The sequence below is a fragment of the Microtus ochrogaster genome, chromosome 19 (assembly GCF_000317375.1).
Source record: "Microtus ochrogaster isolate Prairie Vole_2 chromosome 19, MicOch1.0, whole genome shotgun sequence".
Lineage (NCBI taxonomy): Eukaryota > Metazoa > Chordata > Mammalia > Rodentia > Cricetidae > Microtus > Microtus ochrogaster.
The window spans coordinates 4,838,283-4,865,440 of NC_022021.1; the positions used below are offsets into that span (position 1 = coordinate 4,838,283).

General features: G+C 44.4%; 1 protein-coding gene across 2 annotated transcripts in view; it reads left to right on the top strand.

Annotated features, from left to right (window-relative positions):
- Iqgap2 (IQ motif containing GTPase activating protein 2) overlaps window positions 1–27,158 on the top strand; it is a 287,742-nt gene that overhangs the window by 234,002 nt on the left and 26,582 nt on the right. For both annotated transcript variants that reach the window (XM_005356461.3, XM_013349678.2), the window contains 11 exons: window positions 3,877–3,960; window positions 5,187–5,258; window positions 6,200–6,269; window positions 7,984–8,192; window positions 12,012–12,161; window positions 15,059–15,222; window positions 17,464–17,688; window positions 19,861–20,001; window positions 20,450–20,534; window positions 21,460–21,692; window positions 25,296–25,428. In XM_005356461.3, the coding sequence (XP_005356518.1) occupies window positions 3,877–3,960; window positions 5,187–5,258; window positions 6,200–6,269; window positions 7,984–8,192; window positions 12,012–12,161; window positions 15,059–15,222; window positions 17,464–17,688; window positions 19,861–20,001; window positions 20,450–20,534; window positions 21,460–21,692; window positions 25,296–25,428 (1,566 nt within the window). The remainder of the gene's footprint in view (window positions 1–3,876; window positions 3,961–5,186; window positions 5,259–6,199; window positions 6,270–7,983; window positions 8,193–12,011; window positions 12,162–15,058; window positions 15,223–17,463; window positions 17,689–19,860; window positions 20,002–20,449; window positions 20,535–21,459; window positions 21,693–25,295; window positions 25,429–27,158) is intronic.

A 27,158-nucleotide genomic window follows, 5' to 3' on the forward strand; every position in this document is an offset into this window, starting at 1 on the left:
CTCCTCCTCCTCCTCTCTCTTCTTCCGAGCCTAGATTTCTCCTCCCACTTACTCTCTCTACCATGCCTATCCCTCTCCTGCCTAGCTATTGGCTGGTCAGCTCTTAATTAGACCAATCAGCTGCCTTAAGGCAGGCAAGCTGAAAGAGCAACACATCTTTTCATAATTAAACCAATGCAGCAAAACAAATGCAACACACCTCTACACAGTTAAAGTAATAGCCCAGAGCAGAAACAAATGTAACACCTCCTTACGTAGTTAAATATTCCACAGCACATACTTGTTTATTAGAAGACCTTGTGGTTTATGGCAACGATCGTGGACTCTGTGGCTAAGACAGAGTTAGACAAGCCAGACCTACTGGAATGGAAGCTTCAAAGCTGAAAGGGAAAGATGTAGAATTTGACAAATTCAATGTAAGGCGTATAGTATTTCTGCTTCTGTATAGATCAAAATCTATCCAGAATGTAGCTCAGCCGCCTTTGTTACGTAGCAGTGAATGCTTCTAATGGGAAGATTCTGGGGAGGGCTACACATAGAGCTGACCAGGAGATGAAGCCTGATACCAAAATCTGCAAATGGTGAGTATTAAGTTGTGAATACAGTGAACAAACAAGACCAAGTGGACAAGGAAAGTGGCTCCAGGCTGGGTGCTCTGTTAATATTACAGATTAGTTCCTCATGTTTGTGAATCTGAATTAGTAGAGATGAATGGTCTTTCTGAACTTCAGTTAATACTGGAGAAACGAAAGAGACCTTGAGCTGATGCCAGCTTTGTTTTCGCTGTGAGAATGGATCAAAGATAAGTAATATATAGTAGCATAATGGTACCTCCACTACCCAACCAAAATGTATGAACTGCCCAGAGCTTGGGTGTGTGACGGCCACACCGCTGTGGATGCCAGCGGTTGGAACGTAGGATGCACGGCCCTGTCTCCATCATGTTGATGAACCATTTTTGTGAATAGTTGCTGATGACATCAGCCAGCAGTTTCTCCTCTCATCTCAGAAGTGCCACACTACCACAAATCCCAGGCAGCGTTTCTAGATGGGCACTTGATTAAGGATGCTTTAGCTGTGGTTGTTTGTGTCTTTACTACTCACATGTGAGCCACATTCCAGCATGACCACTGCAGGAAGCCTCTGAGAAATCCAGAACCTCAGGTCCCTGTGGTCCTGTTGAATCCACCCTGCAGGTGCTAGCAAAACCCTCAGGTCATTTGGCTTCCTATATAGAAGCTAGTCTTCACCATAAAAGCTCGAGGAAAAAACTCCTGTGTTCATCTCAACCAATATTGCCAAATCATTTGACAAAATTCTAATCCCATTTCTTGCAGCATGATTAATAAAAATCAGAGATAGAAATTAAGGCTCAACCTGAAGGTCAAAAAAACAAAACAGCCAGCCACTGGCTTTTACCTCTACCTCAGTCCGAAATGGTGATCCTGCCTCCAGGAATCCTCAGAATGAGACTGTGGCTGAGAGCTGTCTCCTCCAGTCTTATATTCTTCTCTAGAGCTGGGATTAAAGGCATGCACCACTACCGCCCAGTTTCTATGGCAAACTAACGTGGCTACTGGGATAAAAGATGTGTGTCACCACTGCCTGGTCTGTAAGACTGATCAGTGTGACTGTTTTACTCTCTGAACTTCAGGAAAGCTTTATTTATTAAAACACAAATGAAATATCACTTCAATTTCTGATTATTTTCAACAGTTATATTGAAGTCTTGGGGGATTTTTTATTTTGGTTTGTTTTGCATTTGGGTTTTTTATTTTTTATTTTTAGTTTAAACTTCATTTGTGTGGGTCTTTTGCTTGAATATATTATGTACCATGAGTTTGCTCATGCCCCTGGAGACCAGAAGAGGGCATCATATCCGCTGCTACTGGAGTTATGAATGGTTGTGAGCCCCAGTGTGGGTGTAGGAAATCAAACCTGAGTCCTGAAAGAACAGCCAATCTTCTATCTCCTGACAACTCTCCATCCTGAGCTTCTGTTCGCCTTTGGTTTGGTTTTCAGAACCAAGCATATTTATTATGGCTTAACTGTCCAGTTCAGATGTTAAGTATCTTTCTATTCTTTTAATCTACCTCAAAATATAATACTATAATTTTTGTTCCTTTCTTTTTTAGTTTATTCATGTTTAAATAAATTAATATTTGGCTATCATGGATAACATCTTTAATATGTTTTTGTTTATTTTTGACATATAGAATGAATTTCAACCTTGTAACCAGCCCATTGGTCCCCTTGAGCTATAACTACTTTTTTTCTTCTTTTTTGTTTTGTTTTGTTTTGTTTTTTTGTGAGAGGGTTTCTCTGTGTAACCCTGGCTGTGCTGGAACTCAATCTGTAGACCAGGCTGGCCTTGAACTCAGGGATCCTCCTGCCTCTGCCTCCGGAGTGCCGGGATTAAAGGCGTGCGCCACCACCGCCCGGATGCACATCTCATTTTTAAATACTTTCAGTCTAGACATGGTACCGCATACCCGCGTCCCAGCAAACGGATGCAAAGGATCCTGAGTTCCGGGCTAGCCTGAGCTACATACTGCTAATTTGTTTCCTAAACTAATAAAAGATTATGAACTCTATTAAAAATCAATTCATATGACTGTAATAATATTGAAAATGGCCTGCAAGATGGTTCAGTGGGTAAAGCTCCTCACTGTTAGGCCACATCTAGTGGAGGGAGAGAATTGACTCCTGTGAGTTATATATGCACACACACTCTCTAATAACTGTATAAATGTAAAAATAATAATGTAGAAAAATATAAAATTGGGGGAAATTTTAAAATTGCTTATTTTTGACTTCCATTATGAAGGAAATAAAATACATATTTTCCCTGTCCTTCCCTGCTGGGCAGGAGGGGGGAATAGTGACAATTTAATATCCCTTGGTAGGGAATTAAATTATAGTGAGTCTATATTTTCTAAAGCAGGACAGCTGAGTTAGTAGAGATTTTGATCTATACAGAGGAAGAATACTATATGCCTTATGTTTAATTTGTCAAAATTCTACATTCAGCTTTGAAGTTTTGATTCCAGTAGGTTCTGCTTTGTCTAATTCTGTGTTGACATGGATGTATCATGTATGTGTTAAGTAGAAGCCTTTCATATAACTTTGAGGAGAAAGCAAGCCTTGGTGTATTGTTGGATTTGATTTTATCAAAAGGAAGAAGATGATATGTACATATTGACATCTTTGTATTTTAATGCATAATGGCATTCATATGGGTAGATATGTTGCACAGATTTAGAAATCTGCATAGTGCAAAAGTATAGTTCACGCTGGAGAGAAACCAGGCAGAAATGGTGACAGACACAGAGGTAGGTCTTACCTTATGTGGGAACACATGAAATGATAAGTGGGCGATGATAAGCATATCCTTAGGGATTCAGTCACGAGTGAGTCCTGTGCTCTCCTTCCTCGTCCAGCCCACCAAAGACCACTTGGTACAGTAAAGGTAATCAGACATTACTCTCTCTTTTCAAGCATTTTATATTCTACCAAACAATACTGTTAATAGAAGCCCATTAATACTATGGGAAGGATTCCTTTACTGTCCCCTTTGGTCACCCAGGGCCCTGGTAAAATTCAGCTTTCAGTTAGAAAACTCGGTGCCAAACTGGCCATGGATTCCCCTTTCTCTGCCTGCCGCAGCTCTGGTTCTGTCCCACACATCAGCTGGTGTGCTCTGCCCCAGCTAAGTGTTCACCGTTGGACATGGTGTCCAGAGGAGGCCTGGAGGGGATGGCCGGCTCCTGCTAGTGTCTCATCTAAGCAACTCCTGAGACATGCCCTGTGCTTGCAGCTTCCAAAGCAACTGTGGGAACTGTCACTGTCAGTCACTCTCACCTCCTCTTCCTCCAGGCTTTCTGGAAGGGGTGTAAGCAGCGACAAGAATATCTGAGCAGACAAAAAGTGTTCACTGGCAATGTTGATTCCATTGTGAAGGTCAGTATCCTTTCTGGCCATACTAATGGCTTGGCTGTCACAGTTCATCTTTGCCCTGAATCTAGAAGACAAAGCTGTTAAAAAGAGATGCGTAAGCCTTGGAAGTCAGTCCTGGATTCGGAGCATCGTCAGGGGAGCTGATAAACCACCCGTGATGATCTCACATGCTGAATGTGGCTAGGAGAATCAAATGTTAATGTGTTTATTGTGCTCAGCTCTTTGTCTGGAACATCCAAATTGATTTTTTTTTTTTTCCGAAGCTGGGACCATCTCCCTGCCCTATCCAGTCTGGTTTCACGTTTCTCTTATTGCATTTGCTGACAGTACTTAGACTGCTCAGACACCAGCAGAAACCCTCAGTTACTAGGCAAATGCCAAGCCAGTGCTGACCCCAGTGGCTAGCTCTGAGCCACTGACAGAAAAGGTACCATGGCGGCCACTCTTAGCTAAAAGCAAAACGATTAAACCAAAATGAGCAGGTTGACAACTTGGAACTCTGGGGCCAGAAAGAAATCAAAATGGGTTAGTTGGGAAGATATTTAAAATCGTGAGGGCAGAGAATGATGGCTAGAACCATTGTACCTTCGGTCATTCAGATGTATTGTCTTGTGTCCACTGTGGGATATATACCTATTCCCTTAGAAAAGTGTTGGGACCAATCGGTTCCCACCAAGACCTCTTGAGAGCTTTCCTATAGCATTCTCAAGGATGGGGAGATGGCTCAGCCAGTAAAGACACTTGCTGCTAAGCCTGACTGCTGAGTTTAATCTCCAGGACTCACACATGGTGGAGGAGGGGAGCAGGCTTCCTCAGGCTGTCCATCCACCACGGTTAGAGTACCTTGGTCTCTTGACTTTTACTTGCTGAGATGAAAACTAACCTATGTAGCCCAACCCAGCCCTTTCCTACTAAGGCAGGGAGGTGAAGGGTCACATATAATGTATTTTTAAGAACCTTGGGAAAAAAAAAAAAAACAACCAAAGAAGCTAGAAATGAAGGAGGGAGGAGGGGGGCTTTGACATCTGTTATTTGGTAGGGTATTAGTCTTTATTCTTTGACATATGGTCATGTATGTAGACCGGGCTGGCCTTAGCCTCCTGGGTGCTGGACTCACAGGCATGCAAGGCCGCTGGTGTTCAGCAGATTATAGTTTTAGGAAGGCAGTGTGGTCTGCCTTGAGGATTGTGCGGCGGTCACCACGGTTTCTCTGTTCTGCTGTATTTCAGATTCAGTCCTGGTACCGAATGGCAACGGCGAGGAAGAGTTACCTTTCACGGCTGCAGTACTTCGAAGATCACGTAAGACACATGCGCATAGCTTTCCTTTGGGGCTAAGAATGAGCTAAATCAATACTAATTGATTGCTAATATCGAATAATTTGACTAAACAATGCTGGTGATCACCTGGGAATAAACAGACCTCAGAACTCAATGTGGCAGTAATGGAAGGAAGCTCACCTTTTAACCCAGACGCCACACTGAGTCAGGGCTAGGGAGGAAATGGTAAGAGAAAAAGTATCTAACACCAGAGAGAGAACATTCTAGCCCTGTATTTCCTTGCTTTTTATTTATTAAGTTTACTTATTTATTTTTACATCCAGACTGCAGTTTCCTCTCTCTCTCATCCTGTTCCCTCCCCCCACCTCCTCTCTGTCCCAACCCCAATCTGCTCCTCCTCCATTTCTGTTCAGAAAAGGGCAGGCCTCCCATGGATATCAACCAAACAGTAGGGCTTGGCACCTCCCTTTGTAGTAAGCACTAGGGCAGCCCCTGCTCACACTGTTAGGAGTCCCGCAAGGTGATTAAGCTACATGACTCTTACATATATGTAGAGGGCCTAGGTTAGGCATATGTTTTCTAACATGGGATGTACAGTTCATCTAGCTGTTAGCCGATTAATTTAAATCAAAACCCTTTTGGGGGGCGGTTGTCAAAATCTTCAAAGAATAAAACTATCAGCATTGACTGGATCGTTTAGGGTCTGGGCGTCCTTCCCCTTGTTAGGTTTCCCTATTTGGACAATCCTACAGTCTCGCTTGTATTTGTTTATAGCTAACTTATTTCACTCCTTCCAAAATAAATAAATAAATAAAGACCCACAATATGGAAGAATAAATGTTAAATGTGCTACATCTAAATATCAGATCTTAAATATTTTAAATTCTTAAAAGTCCTAAATTCTAAAATAATGAAGCAAATAGAACCCCAAGAGATCCTGACTCTTCTCAATGTTTTTGCAGAAAAATGAAATTGTGAAAATACAATCCCTGTTGCGGGCAAACAAAGCCAGAGATGACTACAAAGCCCTAGGTAAGTGGGCAGGAGGGCAGAGCCTGGACTCCTCCCTCACCAGCAGGGAGCTTCTTTCCAGCCTATGGCCTGCAGAGACTGTCCCAAAGCCCTAGGTAAGTGGGCAGGAGGGGCAGAGCCTGGACTCCTCCCTCACCAGCAGGGAGCTTCTTTCCAGCCTATGGCCTGCAGAGACTGTCCCAAAGCCCTAGGTAAGTGGGCAGGAGGGGCAGAGCCTGGACTCCTTCCTCACCAGCAGGGATGCTTCTTTCCAGCCTATGGCCTGCAGAGACTGTCCCAAGAACCAAGGACAAATGCAGTCTCTGACAGACTTTGCTCATCTCCGGCTTTTGGGTCTGAACAAGTGAGCACGGGGCAGATAGGACAGAAATGGACCGCCTGTTAGAAGGGAAAGGGAAAGGCAGACTGGGTGTCATTGCTTCTTCAGAAGGAGTGGAATTGGCATAAATCCCATTTTATCTTAGCTATGAGCTACGGGGAAGGAAAAGAAGACATATAAGGAGATCGGGCTGCATTTCAGCTGTTCACCTCACTGCCTTTCACTTCCTGATCCTTTCCTCCCGTTTTCAGGATTAAATATGTGTATGTAGGAAATTTTGAAAATAGATATAAAGAGCAACAAAACAAGCTGGGCATGGAGGGCGCACACTGTAATCTCAACATGTGGAGTGGAGACCAGGAGATCAGGAGTTGAAGACTATCCTAGGCTATCACGAGTTCAAGGCCCAGTCTCAAGATAAATAACAGCAAAGCCAAACACAGTCTCCTCTCCCAGGGGCCATAACCACAGACACCATCCAAGGTCAGCTCTCTAGCACAGATTCTCAAAATGACATAGATAGCGTCTGTGGTCCATGCTGAGTTCGTGCCCAGTCCGTATACATTAGTCAGACTCCACACAGTATCAAGATGTGAGTGTCAGGAAGATTGGCAGGGCTCTTGAGGAGGACAGTCAGCCAGGTGATCACACAGCAACGTAATCCTCTTCTTAGCTTCTTCTAACTGGTCGTCCCCAATAATTGGTTTTACCCAACCAAAGCTGATCTCCGGTCACGTGGAAAAGTGTCACAATGTCAGGGAATGAGAGCAAAAGCTCTTAGAGTTTCTACACAAATGCCCTCTGTGGCTGGTCCACCCTGGGTTCTCGGCAGTCCCCCTTGGTCCGCGCTTAACAGGACAATGACCAAATTTCCATTTCTACAATCTTTCTGCTTCTGTCAAGCAGAGTATTCCCTCGTGTATTCTTTCACTGATTCCTGCCTGATCTTTAGAGTCCCCACTCCCTTGGCCTTCCCCTAACTCTGGCTCCTTTCCAGGAATGCTGTGTGCTGAGAGAAACCACTTCTTCCTGCAGCCAGAATTTTAATCTCTTATCTGGCTCAGCCACCAGGTCTTAGAGCTAAGGTCTGTTGGTTAACTTTCTTTCCTCATCAATAAGCCATAGATAGGACTGTCTGCTCCGTGTCTGAGTCTGGTGATGGTGAGGGAGAAGGCTGACTAATGAGTATTAGATAAGTAGAAAACAGTGAGCCTGGAATTATCAGTTTTGTGCATTTGTTTATGTGGGCTCGCTTATCTTGCTTTTATGATGGAGAATGACCCACGCCACAGACGGCATGCTTTAGTTGGTTTATTTTTGCAGTAATATTTTAATTGCAGGGCCGGCTGTTAATGATAACTCACAATTAAAATATGCCTCTTCTTCCCCTCACAGTTGGCTCTGAAAACCCACCCTTAACAGTAATCCGAAAGTTCGTGTACTTATTGGACCAAAGCGACTTGGATTTCCAGGAGGAGCTGGAGGTAGCAAGGCTACGCGAAGAAGTGGTGACGAAGATCAGGGCCAACCAGCAGCTGGAGAAAGACTTGAACCTGATGGACATCAAGATTGGACTGCTGGTGAAGAACAGGATCACTCTGGAGGTCAGTGGGCAGTAACCGCCTCAGCTCCCAGGAGAGAAGATGCCTGTGTGCATGCGTTCTGGAGGCCTGGTCCAGGAGAGCACGTTGGGAATTTTGTATAAGTCATTACAAACCTCATTTGTCATTTTTATTATAAGTTACTAGTTTTCCTGCCTTGTGTATCCTGACAAGATAGGGTTCATTCAGGGTAACATAGTTTCTGAACTGAGACTCACAGGTGCTAAAACCCATATACATATATACCTTGATAATAAAGCCAAGGCCTTCATACAAAATAAAGTATTTCACCATTTGAAAACACATGTTTTAATAGGAAGATGCATGAATGTGACATGCACAACAGGAAGCACAAATAAAGTTACTGGGGACTCAGGCCTTTCCCCAGACTCACCACAAACGAAGAGGGCAGCAGAAGATCCTAATACATTGAAGGGCGGTATAGTCAGTGTCAAGTGCCCAGTTCCTTGCAGCGTCCCGGACGAGTGTAGTCTGTCCTCAATATCCACAGCAGTTGCAATCCTGGAAAATCAGGCGTCTGTTGACATTGTATATGGAAAAATACATTGTACATCTATGCAGAACACTTAGATTTGGGACTCCAGTACTCACAAGCACACCTGTGTGAATGAGCAGATAGCCATTCCATATTTCTACCGTGCGAGATCATCTCATCAACCTACAAAAGGCCTAGTCCCCACCACCCACCAGGAGCCACAAATGCCTTCCACTTAGGAGCCCCCAAAATATCCCTCTAGTTTCCAAAATGCCACCCGAAGGGTGACACTGTGTCATTAGTGGCCTTCAAGTGATCTATGGGGCGTGTTGGAAGAGCAGAAAGGGAGTCCTTATCCCTCGGGAACAAATTAGACCCCCTCTCCCATGGCCTCGTTATTTTCCTGTATGCCCCAGCCGTTTTCAGAAAACTGATAGGCCACGGGGGGGGGGGGGGGGGGGGGGGGGGAGCTGAAGGATGGAGCTTGGTGAGGCCCGTGAGTCAGAGCTAGACAGCCAGTTCTCGGTGATCTAGGACATGGTTGAGGGTGGCAGCTACAGGGGCACCTGGCACATGGGTGCATGGATGCCCCACCCTCATACTCCAGGCCTGATAAAAACATTAGGGAGCCGGGCGGTGGTGGCGCACACCTTTAATCCCAGCACTTGGGAGCCAGAGACAGGCAGATCTTGGTGAGCTCGAGGTCAGCCTGGTCTAAAAGTGAGTTCCAGGACAGCTGTGACTGTTAGAAAAAGAACCCCTATCTCGAAAGAAAAAAAAAAACGAAAAGGGGGAGGGGGTTGAAAAAAAAGGAAAAAAATGTAAGTAAAGCAGCTTGTAACATAAGAATTATGTTCTCTAAACGTTCAAAAAAAGTACAATTTGTTAATTTCTTTAAAAAAATCACTTGATCTTCTTTTCAAACATTGTCTATTTGTACTTTTCATTTTCACGAGAACTTCAAAAGTGTGATATGTCCCAAAGAGCTTTCATAATGCCTTTTATGGCCTCACACTGCAGCTGTGCTGGTCCATAAACTTGTAAACAGGAAATTCCTTTAATCTCAAAATAAAGGCTTAGTGCAAAATCAGCAGATCCGCTAAACCCTGTGTAGCTTATAGAGATGGGTGATGTAGCAGATACCCGCATCTCTGTGAATGTTTGAAGTTTGGCTTGGTTTTATCAGAAGTATTCATTAATAATTGATAGCTTTGTGAACCAAAATTAATTTTTTTTTGAGCCAGGAACCTATGGTCCTAGCAACTGGGAGGCTAAGACAAAAGGGTTGCCTTATCCCGGGAGTTGGCCATGGGACATGGCAAAGCCCTCACCCCTCCCTGCAGAAAGTTCAAACACTAAATGTACATCCACCATTTATTAAAAGTTAAGCCAATAATCATTAAATATAAAGCCTTTTATCTTATCACTGATATTACCGTGTTTAATTTGATGATAAGGTTAGAACAGTGTGGATGCATGTATATTATGGTGCTGCAAAAATGAGGAACAACTCAAAACACCAGGTAACTGGGGATTGATGCCTTTTTCACTTTTCTTATTGCTTCTGCAAAGTATCTAGCAAAAGTAATTTAAGAAAGGGTTCCTTCTGGCTCACAGTTTGAGTGCACACAATCTGCCATGGCTGGGAGCAGCTGCTTGAGCCATGGCAGCAGGAATGTGCTCACTGCCTCTGCAGCCAGGAAACAGAGAGATGCAGGTTGGGGCTGGCCCACTTTCTTTCAAGACTTCAGCCTATGGGATGGAACCACCATATGGAGGCTGGGGCTCCCCTCCTTGTCTAAAACCCTCGGCAGACACCCTCACGGAGTGCCCAGTGGTGTGCCTCCTAGGCTGTTTGTGTCCAAATCTGGTTAGGTTGACAAAGATTAACCATTTCAACTGTAAATTCAGCCTGGCATGTATTCTATGCAGCCACTAAGAAGTGTCACTAAAGACTACCTAAGGGCAGGCAAATGATTTACAGGCTAATAGAGAAAAAATAGTGCATAAAGCAGTATTAACTTCTTATTATTAAAGAAATCAGGAAAAGAAAAAAAGTGATACAACTTAGTTTTGCTTATGTTTCCCAAACAAAAGATGAATGTTGAATATCTCGTATGCTTATTAACCATATGTGTATCTCTTAGGGGAAATGCCAATTCAGGTCCTCTGTGTATGGGGACAGTTGAGTTCTGAATCTTTCTAGTCTTTAGTAGTAAGAGCTTATTTATCTATTTTGTAGGCATTTCATATTTATTTATTTATTTATTTATTTATTATGTATATAGTATTTTGTCTGTGTGTATGTCTGCAGGCCAGAAGAGGGCACCAGATCTCATTACAGATGGTTGTGAGCCACCATGTGGTTGCTGGGAATTGAACTCAGGACCTTTGGAAGAGCAGGCAATGCTCTTAACCACTGACCCATCTCTCCAGCCCCTCCATTAAGTCTTGAAACTTTAACTTTGATTATAGCCAGTTTTGTTGTTCCTTCTGTAACTTGTATTCCGTGTTATATCAAGGACTCTGTCATCCAATCTAAAGCCAAAACTGTCAGCTAGTTTTCCTTTCTAGGGCTTGATAGTTCCCACTCCTGTATGTATTTCTCTGTTCCTAGTTCCTTGTACTGTGAGGTAGGGGTCTGACTCCTCCGCTGTGGGTGAAGATACCTTGCAGTTCCATCATCATGTTTTAAAGAGTGTTTTCTCCATTGGATTTTCCTGGCACCTGCAGTAAATCCTGAGAGCAAATGCATACCGCTTTGGGGAATGCCTGTCTTAGTTAGGGTATCTATTTCTGTAAAGAGACACCATAACCATGGTAACGCTTATAAGGAAAACATTTAATTGGGACTGGCCTGCAGTTCAAAGGTTTAGTCCACTGTCTTCATGGCAGGAATCATGTCAGCGTGCAGGCAGACATGGTGCTGGAGAGGTAGCTGAGAGTTCTGTATCTGGACTGGCAGGCAACAGGAATAGTGTGCCACATTGGGTCTGCCTTGAGATTCTGAAATCTCAAAGCCCACCCCAAGTGTCACACTTCCTCCAACAGGGTGACATCCACTCTCACAAGGCCACACCTCCTAATAGAGCCACTCCCTATGGGGGCCCGTGGGGAGCATTTTCATTCAGATCACCACAGTGTCTATGACACCACCTGAGCTCACCCACAAGGTGCTGTCCTTGAGTTTGCTGCCCTCTTGTCCTTTGTTTCCAGATGAGGGAAATCGGAAACTTACCCTTGCACCAGTGTGTGCGTGCATGTGTGTGGTGGGGGGCGGTGGTAAAGGGTACCAGAGTAAAAATAGTGTTATAAATTCTTCACAGGATGTAATCTCACACAGCAAAAAGCTGAATAAGAAAAAGGGAGGAGAAACGGAAATACTGAATAACACTGACAACCAGGGGATTAAAAGCTTGAGTAAGGAGAGAAGAAAAACACTAGAGACGTACCAGCAACTGTTTTACCTTCTGCAGGTGAGCGTGGGTCACTCTTCATGGTGGGTTTTGGATAAGAAACAATGTTTCCCTTTTGTGGCTCTTTCCCCATGGCTCAGCCAACAGCTTTGTTATGTGCTATATGTTAGCAGAATAATAACAGCTTTTAATAGAACAGGTTTATAGTAGCTTAGAACATACTTTACTAAGTACCAACCATCACGCTGGGTGTTTTACATAGATTAACTCACTGAATTCCTGTTCTAACCCTGAGGATCAGGCTGTCATTCTTCCCATACTGCCGATGGGAAAACTCAGCCCCAGTTTGTAAGTGGTGGACACACTGCAGGACACATTACCCTTCAGACCTACTCCCTTCACATCTGCACGATACCTCAGTGATCTGTAGAAGCAACATAAATCTAATAGTGATGACAACAGCCATTGCTGGATGTCATGCCAACCATGGCAAAACTAGCCAATAGAAAAGCAATTCCGTGCTAGGGCCAGACCTCCTTTGGAGTACAGAGTCAGAGAGGTGGGATTATTTTCTCTTATTTCATGGCATTGCTGTGAACTGCATGAGGCGTAATTTGACATTGCATCCAGGACTCTAGTACGAGCTAATACGTTTATGACTGGACTTTGATTGGCCAGCTATTGGTTAGTTTCCTCACTGACTACTTCTTCTACCTGCTGACAGTCTGACTAGTCAATCACAAAGGAACCTGGGCAGGTGCAAGTCATAGCAGCAGCCTCCACAACGGTGGGAAAATCATCCCCAAAAAAGGGATGGTTTGTTGTTCGTTGTTTGACTTCAGGCCTGGAGATGCCTGGCTCTTTGCTGGAGGGCCTTCCTGAGATTGGCTGCCAAGAGAGAACTCGCTGCACAAGCCATAAACATGCCTTAACCCCACTGAGATCAAAGATGTTAATGCCGGTAGCGTTGGTCCTCTAGGAACATGTAGTGCCTCTGATGACCACTATGTGGCAGCATAGGAGGAAAAATGTCAATGCTTAGTTTTGCCTGTGGCGTTCACTGCCAACCTGGCAACCTTTCCTGAAGAGAAGCAGCACCCACCACGCCCATCCCCCTACCCCCACACACACATTCACCCCCAACCCTCACCCCCATTCCCTGACTGCCTTAAGCAGTTTTCTTGTCTGTCTAATTAAGAGTAGTCTTCAACCAGTGGTTGGGTGTTTAATCTTAAACACTTGCCAATTTTTTTTTTGTATCTATGAAATTACAAGTTTCTGTAGATTCTTTACAATTTCAAAATTTGGTAGAATTTCTGTTGTAAGAAAGGTAAGAACGCAGTCGCTGGCCAAGAATTGTGGTGTTGACCGTGTTCTAACATGAGGTTCGTTAATGGAGAGGTGAAAAGGTCCAGGACCGTGTCAGTGTGCATGATTACTCTGTTTGCCGGGCGGTGGTGGCGCACGCCTTTAATCCCAGCACCCGGGAGGCAGAGGCAGGTGGATCTCTGTGAGTTCAAGGCCAGCCTGGTCTACAGAACAAGCTTCAGGACAGACTCCGAAGCTACAAAAAAGCCTGTCTTGAAAATCCAAAATCAGTCTATCAAGAAAGCATCATCCTGGGCTGGATAGATGGCTTGGTGGTTAAGAGCACTTGCGGATGACTCCCATTGGGTTCCTAGCACCCACTAAGGTGGCATCTGTAACTCCAGTCCCAGGGTGTCTGACACGCTCTCTGGGCCTCCAACAACACCTGCATATATAGTGCACATACAGACAAGTGGATACACACATAAATTCTTTAAAATAATGAAGAGAGCTGGGTGGTGGTGGCACACACCTTTAATCCCAGCAGTCAGGAGGCAGAGGCAGGTGGATCTCTGTGAGTTGGAGGCCAGCCTGGTCTAGAGTGAGTTTCAGGATAGCCAAGGCTACACTGAGGAACCCTGTCTCAAAAAAACAAAAATAAAATAAAGTAATTTCAAAAAATGCAGAAAATAGTGCCCGGACATCTTGTGCATACAACTTCAACCCATCACTCTGACCACAAAACTAAATCTAAGTAGCAATATATACCCGAACCTGGTTTGTCATGGAAACCTTCTGGTCAAGCTGCTACAGCATATTAGCTGAACACTAGTTGTCAAATGTATTAACTGAACATTTTCTTTACTCATGAGCGAAGAGAACTAAGAGTAGTTCATCTTTGTGTGTGAATTCCTCCCCTATACAGGCTATATTTCCTCTTTTACTTTCCACCCAGTCTGTGTAGCTGCCGGAGGAAGGCGCTTAGACCAAAGGCTGGCTCTTACGTTAGTGAGTCTGTCTTCACTGGAACTCTGTTGTCTTTCAACTCCTGTCAATCTCTTGATCTCTTTTTTGTGGTTATTGTTTTGACTCATGTTCTTTCTGGGAGTTCCCTGGTTGCCTGTCCTGACCACTTACCTCCTCAGCCTCCCAGCTTACACCTTCTCCTTCCTGATGGACTGTCATGGTGGGCTGGCTTACTGTCCCCATGCATGAACAGGCCTCTTCTTTCTCCTTCTATACTCAGACGATGCTATATAGTTCCTTCTATTTACCCATCAGTCTTTGTAGCTGAGCCTTAGTCTGTTCCTTTCTCTTCTATTCCAGATTCTAGAGCCCACCCCCTCTTCTGCTTCCTATAATAAACAGTACATGACTTCAATGGTTAAAAGTACAAATGGAATAACAGACAACTATAGTAAGCAAACATGTAACAAGGAACATTTATATCTGCTAATTCACAAGTGGAGCTTCCTCCACTGTACCTGGAATATTAGCTGATCTCTTTAAAGGCTGTATGCTAGGAACATGTCTGTTTCTCATGGTGCATTAAGTCATGGAAGAGAGGGGAGTCCAATACCAAGTTCTGCTTTCGTATATATAAGAAACCTCTAGCATATTGGGCTGACTTCTGTCCTCTTGCCTTGTAGACCAACCCTTTATACCTGGCTAAGTTGATCTTCCAGATGCCACAGAACAAGTCAACTAAATTCATGGACACTGTTATTTTCACACTGTACAATTACGCCTCTAACCAGAGGGAAGAGTACCTGCTGCTCAAGCTTTTCAAAACCGCTCTGGAGGAAGAAATCAAGTATGTATAAAATCCATGGGAAAGCACCCAGACGCTTATTAGTGGTGGGTTTGCTCAGCCTGGCTAGGAGATCGCTTTAAGTGGAATTTGCACTGGAATTCAGGTTGAAGTAGGTTGAGTTTTATGGGACTGAAACGGAATTTTGATTGCTGGTTGAGCTTCTGGTTTGTCGGAGCTATTAGCTGTAGATTTTTCCTCCTGGAGATCCAGCTGAGTCAGCTTTTATTGTCTATGTCTGCAACAGCTGAAGATCAGAAGCTTCTTGGAAACTTTCTGAGTGACAGCACCCTCAGTGAGGGAATGAAGGTTATGATCACTGCTAAATTTTTCTTTCCCGTTAGAATTTTAGCAGATTTTGCTGATGTGGTTTTTGACTCGGCTAATATAAAAATTATATGGGTAGCTAAATAAATTAGTTCCCCAAAATGCACGAGAAATGTCACAAGCGAGAGCCGACTTTATTTTTGCAACCTCCGGGGGCCATAAGCTCTGCCAGCTCCCAGGGGCCTCTGACGCATGTAAGCTGGACACCTGTGTACTCAGAGATCTGTAAGACAGTGAATGAGGGATTTCCCTTGTTGTCTGTCATAACAGTAGGAAAACTAGTTATGAAGTAGCAATGAAATAATTTTCATGACACATGCCAGGTCAGAGGGATGTAGAGGAAAGTTCCACTTAGGTCAAGTGATTTCAATTTTTATGAACGAGCAGCTGCCTGGCCCAAGTTCTGAGGCATCACTACAAGAGCTAGAAAAGGGTAGAAAGAACATGGGCACAGGTGCAGAAATGAAGGTAGATTTGTCTGATCAGGAGTGATTTGGTGAGTACCGAGAGGTGAAGCTGAAAAGATAGCCTGGGGCCATGTTATAAGAAATACCGAGAGAAGGCGTGTGTGGTGTGTGTGTGTGTGTGTGTGTTTGTGCATGTGTGTTGTGTGTGTCTGCTCACAGAGGCCATCAGGGTGTGTGTGCATGTGTTATGTGTGTGTCTGCACACAGAGGTCAACAGGGTGTGTGTGTGTGTACGTGTACGTGTGTGTGTGTGCACATGTTATGTGTGTTATGTGTGTGTCTGCTCACATAGGCCAGCAGGGGGTATTAGATTTCCTGAACTGGAGTTACATGCAGTTGTGAGACACCAGACATGGGTCCTGGGAACCACACTAGAGTCCTCAGGAAGGCTACAAAGCACTTTTAACTGCTAAGCTGTGTTTCTAGCCGCTCTCTTTACCTTCTGGGGAGCAGTAGAAGGTTTTTGAACACATCGTTGTTGGTTTGTTTTTGGCGGTGGTGTTTTGTTTTGTTTTGTTTAATCTGAACACAGTTTATAAACTGAATGAAACAAAGCTATACAAGTCAGAGAACTAGGGAGAGTCATAGGGAAAAGGTGTTTTATGGGTTTACCACACCAAGTTTGAACAATAGAGATCATGTTGATGAAAATATATAAAGGGAAATAAATTCCAGCGTGGCCCCTAGGAGCGAGGTGTGGATTAGAAACTCAGACGCAAGGATAGTTCCCAAGGAAAGGAGCCTTGAGCTCTGTGCATAAGTGAAGGAGGGGCAGCATGGTATGGCACAGCTTTGGCAACTGTAGCTGGCTGGACCACTGGCTACCCCATCCCCCTGCTAGGCCATGCAACTGGTTAAGGACACAAAAGAGGATTTAAGATCTAAAGAAATAACTGCCGAAAAAATAAAAAGGAGTGCCTAGGTCTAATAAGGACAAGAATAGAAAGTAGAAAGGGAGAGTAATCAAGAGGAGATCTTCAGAGCCAGGTAGCCCAGCCATGGGATGCAGCTAGAAGCCTCATGGCAGTGAATTTGAGAAGGATCTGAAGATGTCAAGACAGTTCATTGAACCAAGAAAGGTGTCTTCCAAATGTGGTAAAGAGAGGGGCACTGCCACCCGGTCATCTTAGCTGCCCTCCCATCATCTTAGCTGCCCCCAGGTCATTTAGGTATCCCCAAGTCATCTTAGCTTTCCCAGGTCATCTTCACTGCCCCTGGTCATCTTAGGTATCCCCTAGTCATCTTAGCTGCCCTTCCAGCATCTTAGCTGCCCCCAGGTCATCTTAGGTATCCCCTTGTTATCTTAACTGCCCCCGGGTCATCTTAGTTGTCCATGGTCATCTTCACTGTCCCGGGTCATCTTAGCTGTGGTCTGTTTGCAGCTCACACCTCCCTTTAGAATGACCCTGAAGCGGCAGCTTCATTTTGTCTTGGCTTGGGCTTTGCTTAGGTCAAAGGTGGACCAAGTGCAGGACATTGTGACGGGCAACCCTACAGTCATCAAGATGGTGGTCAGCTTCAACAGAGGGGCCCGGGGACAGAATACCCTGCGCCAGCTCCTGGCTCCAGTGGTGAAAGAGATCATCGAAGACAAGGCTTTGATCATCAACACCAACCCTGTGGAGGTCTACAAGGCTTGGGTGAACCAACTGGAGACACAGACTGGAGAGGCCAGGTAACGAAGCAGGGCGATGCTGGCTTTGGCTTGCTTTGTGATCATTAATTCTTAGAGTTTTGTTTTTTTGGTTGGTTTTGTTGTTGGTGGTGGTGGTGATGTTGATGGTGTGTGTGTGTGTGTGTGTGTGTGTGTGTGCGCGCGCGCGTGCGTGCGTCTATCTCTTCTCCTTTTTTGAGACAGAGGATCTCACTGGAATTTACAATTCAACTAGGCTGGCCAGCCAGTGAGTTCCACAGTCTTCCTGTCTCTGTCTCTCCAGAACCGGGATTATAAGTGTTCGCCATCATTCATGTAGGTTCTGGCACTGAGCTCATGTCCCCCATGCTGGTACAGTAAGGTCTTTACTGACTGAGCGAGTTCCCAGCACCCAGACACTTGGTCTTCTTAATACCCAGTGGTATTTTCCCATTTCAGAAGCAACTGATCCCCACCTCAACTCCATCATAAATAATTCCTTTCCTTGTTAACTCTTCATGTTTCTAAATCTAGACCAAAAATATTTTGTGTGTTTCCTTGTGAGTAACAGTAAACAGCAATGCTCCCGGTGGGCTTGACTTCTTCTGGGGGTAGTTTGTGATCTAAGCAGGCCAAGCTTTTGTTTTCTTTCAAAAGGATGCCGCACGAAGTAAGATGCTCAGAGAATTAAGTAGGTGCTTCTCATAGCACTGTCTGTCATAATGAAAAGTCAAGAAATTCAAAGCATTTACTGTGGCGGTTTACTTAGTAAATGCTTTTATACCACATACTGGAGGAGGTGCCTGTTTGGAGTGGAAGTGTAGAGTTGTGTTTATTGACACTGGAAATAGATTCATGATGTATGTTTCTTTTATACTTCAGCACAATAACCCATTTTCCTTTTTAAAGATTGGTCATGTATGTGCACACACATGGAATTCCTATGGGATGTGGATGTACACAAATTTCCTTGTACCCATGAGTGTGTGAGGCCTATACATCATACACAGAAGGGTTTGTTTATTCACTAAGAAAATAGGTTATTTGCCTATGTGCCATTTTTGTTTGCTTTTTTTACTATAATGAACACATTAGATTTTTATTGCATAAAAAAATGAAAAAAGCCAGGCATGGTGGAACACACCTATAATTCCAACACTTGGGAAGCAGAGGCATGAAGATCAGGGGCTCAAAGCTAGCCTCTCTGTGATGGTTTGAAAGAGAAGGTCCCAGTGGGCTCATAAAACTTGAATACTTGGCCTCCAGTTGGTAGAACTGTTTGGGAGTGACTAGGAGGTGTGACCTTGTTGGAAGAGGTGTGTCACTGGGGGACAGGCTTTGGAGTTTTAAAAGCCTATGCCATTCCCAGTTAGCTCTTTCTACTTTGTTTGTGGATCTGGATGAAAGCTCTCAGCGCCATGTCTGCCTGCCTGCTATGGTGATTACACACACTTACCCTCTGGAACCACAAGGTCCAAATTAAACATTTTCTTTTTTAAGTTGTCTTGGTCATGGTGTTTTGTTATAGCAACAGAAAAGGAACTTGAGATACTCACTCACTTCCATAGCAAGTTTAAGGCCAGCCTCAACTGTGTTAAGGCCATCTCAGAAACTTTAAAAAGGAAATAGGGGTGGAGGTTGTAGCTCACTAGAAAGACATTTGCCTGGCATGCACAAGGCTGTGGGTTCAGTCAGCAATAGAAGGAATGAGGGAAGCCGGGCGGTGGTGGTGCACGCCTTTAATCCCAGCACTCGGGAGGCAGAGGCAGGCGGATCTCTATGAGTTCTAGGCCAGCCTGGTCTACAAGAGCTAGTTCCAGGACAGGAACCAAAAGCTACGGAGAAACCCTGTCTCGAAAATCCAAAAAAGAAAAAAAGGAAAAAAAAAAAAAGAAGGAATGAGGGAGGGAGGGAGGGAGGGAGGGAGGGAGGGAAGGAGGAAGGGAGAACCACAGAAGCAAGAAAGAAAAGGTAGGTTAGCTGAGTCTACATAACCTGGTCCATGCTTTCTTTTTCCATTAGAGTTAAGAGGGAGGCTTGTAGTCCCTCCTGATCCAGTGGTAGTGGGAGCTGCATTAGGGTGTCTTCCTTAGGCGGAGTCATGGTAACCTGCAGCTCATCTGCAGAGCTTGACTGCGGGGTCAGCTGGCGGGACACTGGTGCTCGTACATGAACCTTAGCCACTGTTCATTTGAACCCTTGTCGTATCTTCAGCAAGCTACCTTACGACGTGACCACAGAGCAAGCCCTGACATACCCGGAGGTGAAGAATAAACTGGAGGCATCTATCGAAAACCTGAGGAAGGTCACCGACAAAGTCCTGAGTTCAATCACTTCTTCCCTCGATCTGCTGCCGTAAGTAGTGACTTTAGCAGGCTTTGCGGAAGTTCTTGGAATATTACCTAAGCTCGTGGAGTAAAGATAGGCATTCTCCCTGGTGGTTTGCTGTCTAAAGTGATGATCTTGAGCCAGGAATGATGATTGTAAATATGAGACCAGACTGGACTATATATAGCAAGACCCTACCAAAAATAACAACAACAACAAAAAAAAACAAATACAAAGTGGCCTAATCAAATGACTTTAATTCATCCCCACCCTCTAATGAAGAGGCACTCCCTCAGTCATGGCCACCAACAGCGCTCAGGAGCTAGCGTCAGCGGAAGCCCTATGATTCCATTGCATCTCACTTTATGTTGAATTTTTAGAACTGTGGAGCTTTGGTTGATTGGAACAATTGCTATGCTTCTAGCTCACTTAGCCTTTTCCCATTATTTTCTTTTGTCATCTGTTCCCCGTGTAGTTATGGATTGAGGTATATAGCCAAAGTACTGAAGAACTCGATCCGTGAGAAATTCCCCGATGCCACGGAAGAAGAGCTCTTAAAGGTAGATTCTCAAGGGTGACCTCACTGCAGCTTCTCTGGGGGTTCTGAGCCGGAATCACCAACAGACGGTTGTGTGACGTTCTCATCAACAGATGGTTGTGAGATGTTCTCACGGATAGATGGTTGTGTGACGCTCTTCCCCATGGACGGTTGTGTGACATTCTTACCAATAGATGGTTGTGTGGTGTTCTCACCAACAGACGGTTGTGTGGTGTTCTCACCAACAGACTGTTGTGTGGTGTTCTCTCACCAACAGTCAATTGTGTGAGGTTCTCACCAACAGACAGTTGTGGGACATTCTCGCCCGCAGACGGTTGTGGGACATCCTCCCCCACAGACAGTTGTGTGATGATCTCACCAACAGACAGTTGTATGACATACTTTCCCCGTGTGACTGTCGTTACAGATCTTCTGTGTTTAGTGACATTGTCTGTTGAGGCTCATTTAGAAACTTCCCACACCATTCTCTCAATATTAGAACATTTGGTGGCCTATTTTCCACCAAAACATAACTGTGTGGTACACAGTGTTAGTATGAGGTTATGTTCATCTCCTGCATCTAATACTTCATGAAGGAGTCATGGCAGGGCCTGGTGAGATGGTTCAGAGGGTAAAGAAATTTGCCACCAAGCCTGTCAACCTAACTTTGATCCCTACGGCCCACATGGTAGAAAGAGAATCACTTCCCACAAGATGTCCCTCTGACTTGTACATGTGCACCGTGATATGTGTGTATACACACACACACGAATAAATAAATAAAGTGATTCTTAAATTTTTAATGCTAAAAGAGAAGATTCATGTCTGAAAACGACTCCTCTCGGGAAATGTAAATGTAAAATAAGAAACGAATGTATACTTAAAGATTAAAAGCAACCGGAGCTCATTTGTCTCTTGAAAATGTCCCTTTTCCTCTCCTCATCCAGATTGTTGGAAACCTCCTGTACTACCGATATATGAACCCAGCCATCGTGGCTCCCGATGGCTTCGACATCATTGACATGACAGCTGGAGGTCAGATCAATTCTGACCAGAGGAGAAACCTGGGATCTGTGGCCAAGGTTCTCCAACACGCAGCCTCCAACAAGCTGTTTGAAGGAGAGAATGAGCACTTGTCATCAATGAACAATTATTTATCAGAAACCTATCGGGAATTCAGGTGAGAAGGCCCATTCCTGCTCAAAGAAACACGCGGGGCGATGGACAAGAATGGCAGTGTCTGTGGCTAGAACCAGGGCCATGGAGGGGGACAGGGACCCCGTGTGACTGCATGCCTCCCAGTGGCTGCCCCCAGGAGAATGAAGGAAAGGAGCAGGCAAGATGACCTAGGCCCACTATTCCCACCCCAACCCCTCCATCTGCTGCACAGAGTCCTTCCTGTCTAGGATCTATGCTTCTGATAAAGCTCTCTCCCTGGTGCGGCACACACACATAGTGTTTAGAGTAAAACATTCAACTGGTTGGTTTCATTGAGCCGAAGAAGGTAACTATATTTCCTTTTCCAAATTGTTTTCCAGTTGGGAAAATTTTGCCTTATCTGCAACAATGGTAGGAAATGGTGTGTTTCCTTTAGGAAAGGTAGGGGAAACCCCAGTCTTCGTATTTATAGATGATCCTGTGTAAATACGCTCTGCACTGTCCGTGGGCCTCTTATAATTGTGTACACAAGAGTTAATTCTATTGTCTCCATTTCTTTCTCCTAAGTCTGTCACTAATCATCCTGCAAGGACAGAGGAGTGAGCAGCTGGCAGTCACACATGCATCTCAGGGCTCGGAGCAGATGCTTCCATCTTGGCTTGTGTTTGCTCTCTTGTCTGTGTAGATTACAGAGTTTGTGTGACGTCAGTGGGGCCTCTGTTATCCTCACTTGGAAAGGGACTTCCCACTCTTCATTTCCTCCAGGTCCACAGCTGTCAACCTCCTGATTGACAGTTCTTTGTGGCATCTGTACCATTTGTGAGAAAGTTACCTCAGGTCCTCTCACTGTGGGAAGTTTTGATTTCCTCAGCTGCCAATTTTAATTCTTTTATTCAGTAACGAGAAGCAATAATATGTTCCTCATAAACTCTTAAGTGTTCGTAGACCTTCCTTTTCCTTCATTTGTTTGTTTGAGACAGGGTCACCCTACATAGCCTCAGCCAGCCTGAAACTCACTATGTAAACCAGACAGGCCTTAAACTCCTAGATCTGCCTGCCTCTGCTACCTGAGTGCTGGCATACCTGGCTCCTTTTTTTTTTTTTTTTTTTTTTTGTTATCCCTGCCAATCTCCTGTTTTCAAGGAGTACCCTCCTAAGTACACTATTTTCTATTTCACTCATATTCATTCTGGTATTTATTTTCTTCATTCATCCGCACCCCATGAACAAGACCTCACAGGAAGATCTACTGTCTCTGGGGAGCATGACACCCCGAAACATGGCTGCTTCTCCTAGCCCAGGGCTTGGAAGGGAGAATTCAGACTCTGGTGCCATAGAAAGCATGTCAGAGATTATTTCAGGCATAAAAACACTTGAAACTATATAGAATAAAACACACATACACATATATCTTACACACCATATGTATATACATACACGCACACACAGGTGTAGAAGACTTCTCGTTCATTTATAACTGCTTAGACCTGAATGATTACACAGAAACTTTATTAAGTACAACATTGTTCAACCTATTAGCTCAGGCTTCTTATTAACTAACTCTTACGTCTTACACTAACTCATTTCTATTAGTCTATGTATTGCCACAAGACGGTGGCCTACCAATAAGGTTTTGGTGACCATCTCCTTAGGCAGCTACATGGCGTCTCCTTGACTCTGCCTACTCTCTATATATATCTTTGTTCAGATTTCCCACCTGGCTTTGCTCTGCTAAGCCATTGGCTGAAACAGCTTCTTTATTAACCAATGGTAATAAAACATATTCACAGCATACAGAGGGGAATCCCACATAACACAGGCAAAGGTCTCTTGGTTAAAATCTACCAAGGGCTTCTAAAGTATAATCATAGATATTTTTCATCCCTCTGTCTTCATTAGCTCTAGTTTAAAATAAGAGACTTCTTGGGGTCTGAGTCCTAGGGCCTTTTCTGGGGGGATTTGTGTTTTAACTGAAATGGTCTTTCCATTGGTCAGCCACCATTGCTTAGATCTAGGAAAAAAGATTTTTGTCCACCTGGTATCAGAACCTTCAGAGGGAGGTTAGGGTATTGTAGACCCAGGAGCTTGCATCATTTAAGGTAACCAATTTGCTGGATTGTTTTTTCTCTATAAAACTAAATTTTCAGGTAGGGAATTATGTGACTTGGGACTGGGGTTATAGCTCAGTGGTACAGTATTGGCAGAGGCCACTCAGACTTGAAGTAATCACACAGAAACTATTATTATTTAAGTCACTGCTTGGCCAATCACTCAATCATATTGCTAGCTAGCTCTTATATCTTAAATTAATTCATTTCTATTCATCTGTGTATCACCACATGGCTATGGCTTACCAGGTTAAGTTCTGTCCAGTGTCCAGCATCTGTCTCCAGCAGGGCTACATGGCTCTACCTTCTTTCTCCCAGCATTCAGTTTAGTTTTCCCACCTACCTCTGTTCTGCTAAGTCACTGGCCAAAACAGCTTTATTCATTAACCAATAAAAGCAGCACATATACAGAAGGACCTCCCACACCAATACATCATGTGCTTAGCATGTATAAAGTCCTAGGATCAGTCTTCAGCATACACAATGTCTGTTAGCATGGGGGTGGGTAGGTCCTGTGCATGTGTGTGCACATGCACGTGGAAGAAAGAGGTTGACTTTGGGCTTCCTTCTCTGTCATCTTCTATTTCCATTTTGAGATACGGCCCCTCACTGACCCTGGAGCTCACCTGTTTAGCTAGGCTGGCTGGCCACTGAGATCCCAGAATCTGCCTATCTCTGCCTTTCTCCCCAGCAGTTCAGATTCAAGCACAAGCCACCACACCTAGCTTTTTTTGTAAGAGTCCTTGAAATACAAACTCTGGTGGTCATGCTTCACCCATTAGGCCATCTCCCCAACACCAGCGAATTCTTCATTTTACATTTTCATTGACATTTCAGAGGCCATTATTAAAGTCCACTAGCTGAGTGCTAGCTTGCCACCAGGCCAGGCTTATGCAGTAACGGGGATGGCAGTGAGAGCCTCCTGCGTGCTGGACAAACACCTACCAACTCAACTGGTTGTTTGATTTTTCTCTTAGTTTGAAAAATTATATTATTGGGGTGTGTGTGTGTGTGTGTGTGTGTGTGTGTGTGTGTGTCTGTCTGTCTGTCTGTCTGTCTGTCTTAGAAATCCTGCCCATAATTTGATCAAACTGCATCCTAGGGTCCAAGGCCCACACTTATCTCTCATCCTATTTGTGGACCAGTTTGAGGTTCAGCATCCAGAGACATGGACGAGCACCACCATGAAGGTTCACCCTGAAGCCGGGCAGTGGTGGCACACGCCTTTAATCCCAGCTCTTGGGAGGCAGAGGCAGAGGCAGACAGATCTCTGTGAGTTCGAGGCCAGCCTGGTCTACAAGAGCTAGTTCCAGGACAGGCTCCAAAACTACAGAGAAACCTTGTCTCGAAAAACAAAACAGAGAGAGAGAGGAGAGACCATGGAAGAAGCTATAGCAAGTGCCTCAAGGTTGGGATGGAGGGGAGTGCTCTAGCCATCATTTCAAAACTTATTGTAGTGACGCTATTCCACTTACAAATTTGACTCTATCTTAACACCTCTTTTTCCCTATTCTTAGGAAATATTTCCAAGAAGCTTGTGATGTCCATGAACCAGAAGAGAAGTTTAATATGGACAAATACACAGACTTGGTGACCGTCAGCAAACCAGTCATTTATATTTCGATCGAAGAAATCATCAACACGCATTTAGTAAGTGGGTCAAGAAGGGGTCTTGGCCCCCAGTCATGGATCAGGCATCCATTCATTGGAAGAAGCTGGTCTTGCAATAGCTTGTGCTCATGTGTCTATTTTTAACCCCAATAAGCCCCTGCCTTAATTGCTGTCTGACTCTTGGACATTAGTAAAGCCCTTCCCAAGTAAGAAAGTTCGCCTTTGCAATGCAAGGTGACACAGGTGCAGTTTAAACTCTGGACCACACATGCACTGGGATTGCTTACCGACCAGTGCTGTGCTGCCCAGACCCACCTGTTTCTGCCTCTTTCAAGAGTGCTTTCAGCTTTGCCCCCATTTTCTGGGAAATGGAGACCTCTCTGATGCCTGGATATACATCACTTAATCTTAGCCAAAAGGTCAGGAAGTGATGTGCTCCTCAGAGGGAGGGAGAGGGAGAGAGGGGGTGGAAACCAGGCTCTGCAGGAGATAAGGAACCTCCTCCTGCAGGATGGGCTGTCACTGTTCTAAAACCAGGTTTCTTAGAATTTCAAGTCTGTGCTGTGTCATGGTGCCTGTGTCTCATTCTCATGCAAACATCACAATCAGCCATCAGCTCTCCACAGTGATACCAGGAAGGAGTTAGGAAGCCCAGGGTGGTTTTACCATCATTTATTGTAAGCAGAAGCCAGACACTGGAGCTTGTATAGATAGTTGGAACTATTTTGCCTTAAATGCAATTGGAATTAAGTTTTGTTTTGTGGCATTTTTGTTTTGTTTTTTCAAAGCAAGAGTATCACTAGGTAGTTCTAACTGGACTCAAATTCAAGATCCTCCTGCCTCTGCCTGTTGCATGCACAAAGGCATGTACTATGCTATACCACAACCTCACCTAATTCACATGGAATATTATTTATTTACTTGGGTATTGCGGCAGAGGGATGATTAAGATGGTACTTTATTCTGTACCCCAGGCTTAGACCTAGAAGTTACAATGTAGCTCCCAGTGGAAAGATCACAGACATGAGCCACCATGCTTGGCCTGTGATTAGTGTTTAGAATCTTGAAATTGAATTAGGTAACTTTTTCTCAAACAATTTTAAACTTTGCTAGTCAAAATAAGGTCCTAGGGATGGTTTAGAACCATATCCCAGACCACCCAGTTCCAAATCTGTATCTCAAGGGGTTCAGATCCACACTAAAATTCTAGAGATCCAGATACTTCAGTAAAGAATAAATCCAGTTTTGGATTGTACCCATCACTGGGGGGCTGCATCTCAAATAGCTGCTTTCCAAAGCCACACCCCAACGTCTCAACCCACCAAGACGTGGGGCAGACCCGCTGTTTGGGAGTCCAGCCTTCTTCAAGTACTTCTGCAGCTGGGCCGTGGGTTTGCAGGAAAGAAGGACCCAGCTTTGATTTTTGTCTTGCAAGGTTGGAACAGGGAACTGACATTTGCCACAACTTCTCCATATGTACCAATTAAATGAGTTGGTCAACCTCCTTTCTGTAGCTATCCTCTAGATCAATAGCAAAATTATCCAGCCATGAATTTCTTCCCGAAAATAGCTTTTTTTAAAAAAATTAATATTTCCATTTTACACACATTGGTGTTTTGCCATGGTTGTCAGATCCCCTGAAACTGGAGTTACAGACAATTGTGAGCTGCCATGTGGGTGCTGGGAATTGGACCCAGGTCCTCTAGAAGAGCAGTCAGTGCTCTTAACTACTGAGCCATCTCTCCAGCCCCCCCCCATAACTTTCTAAT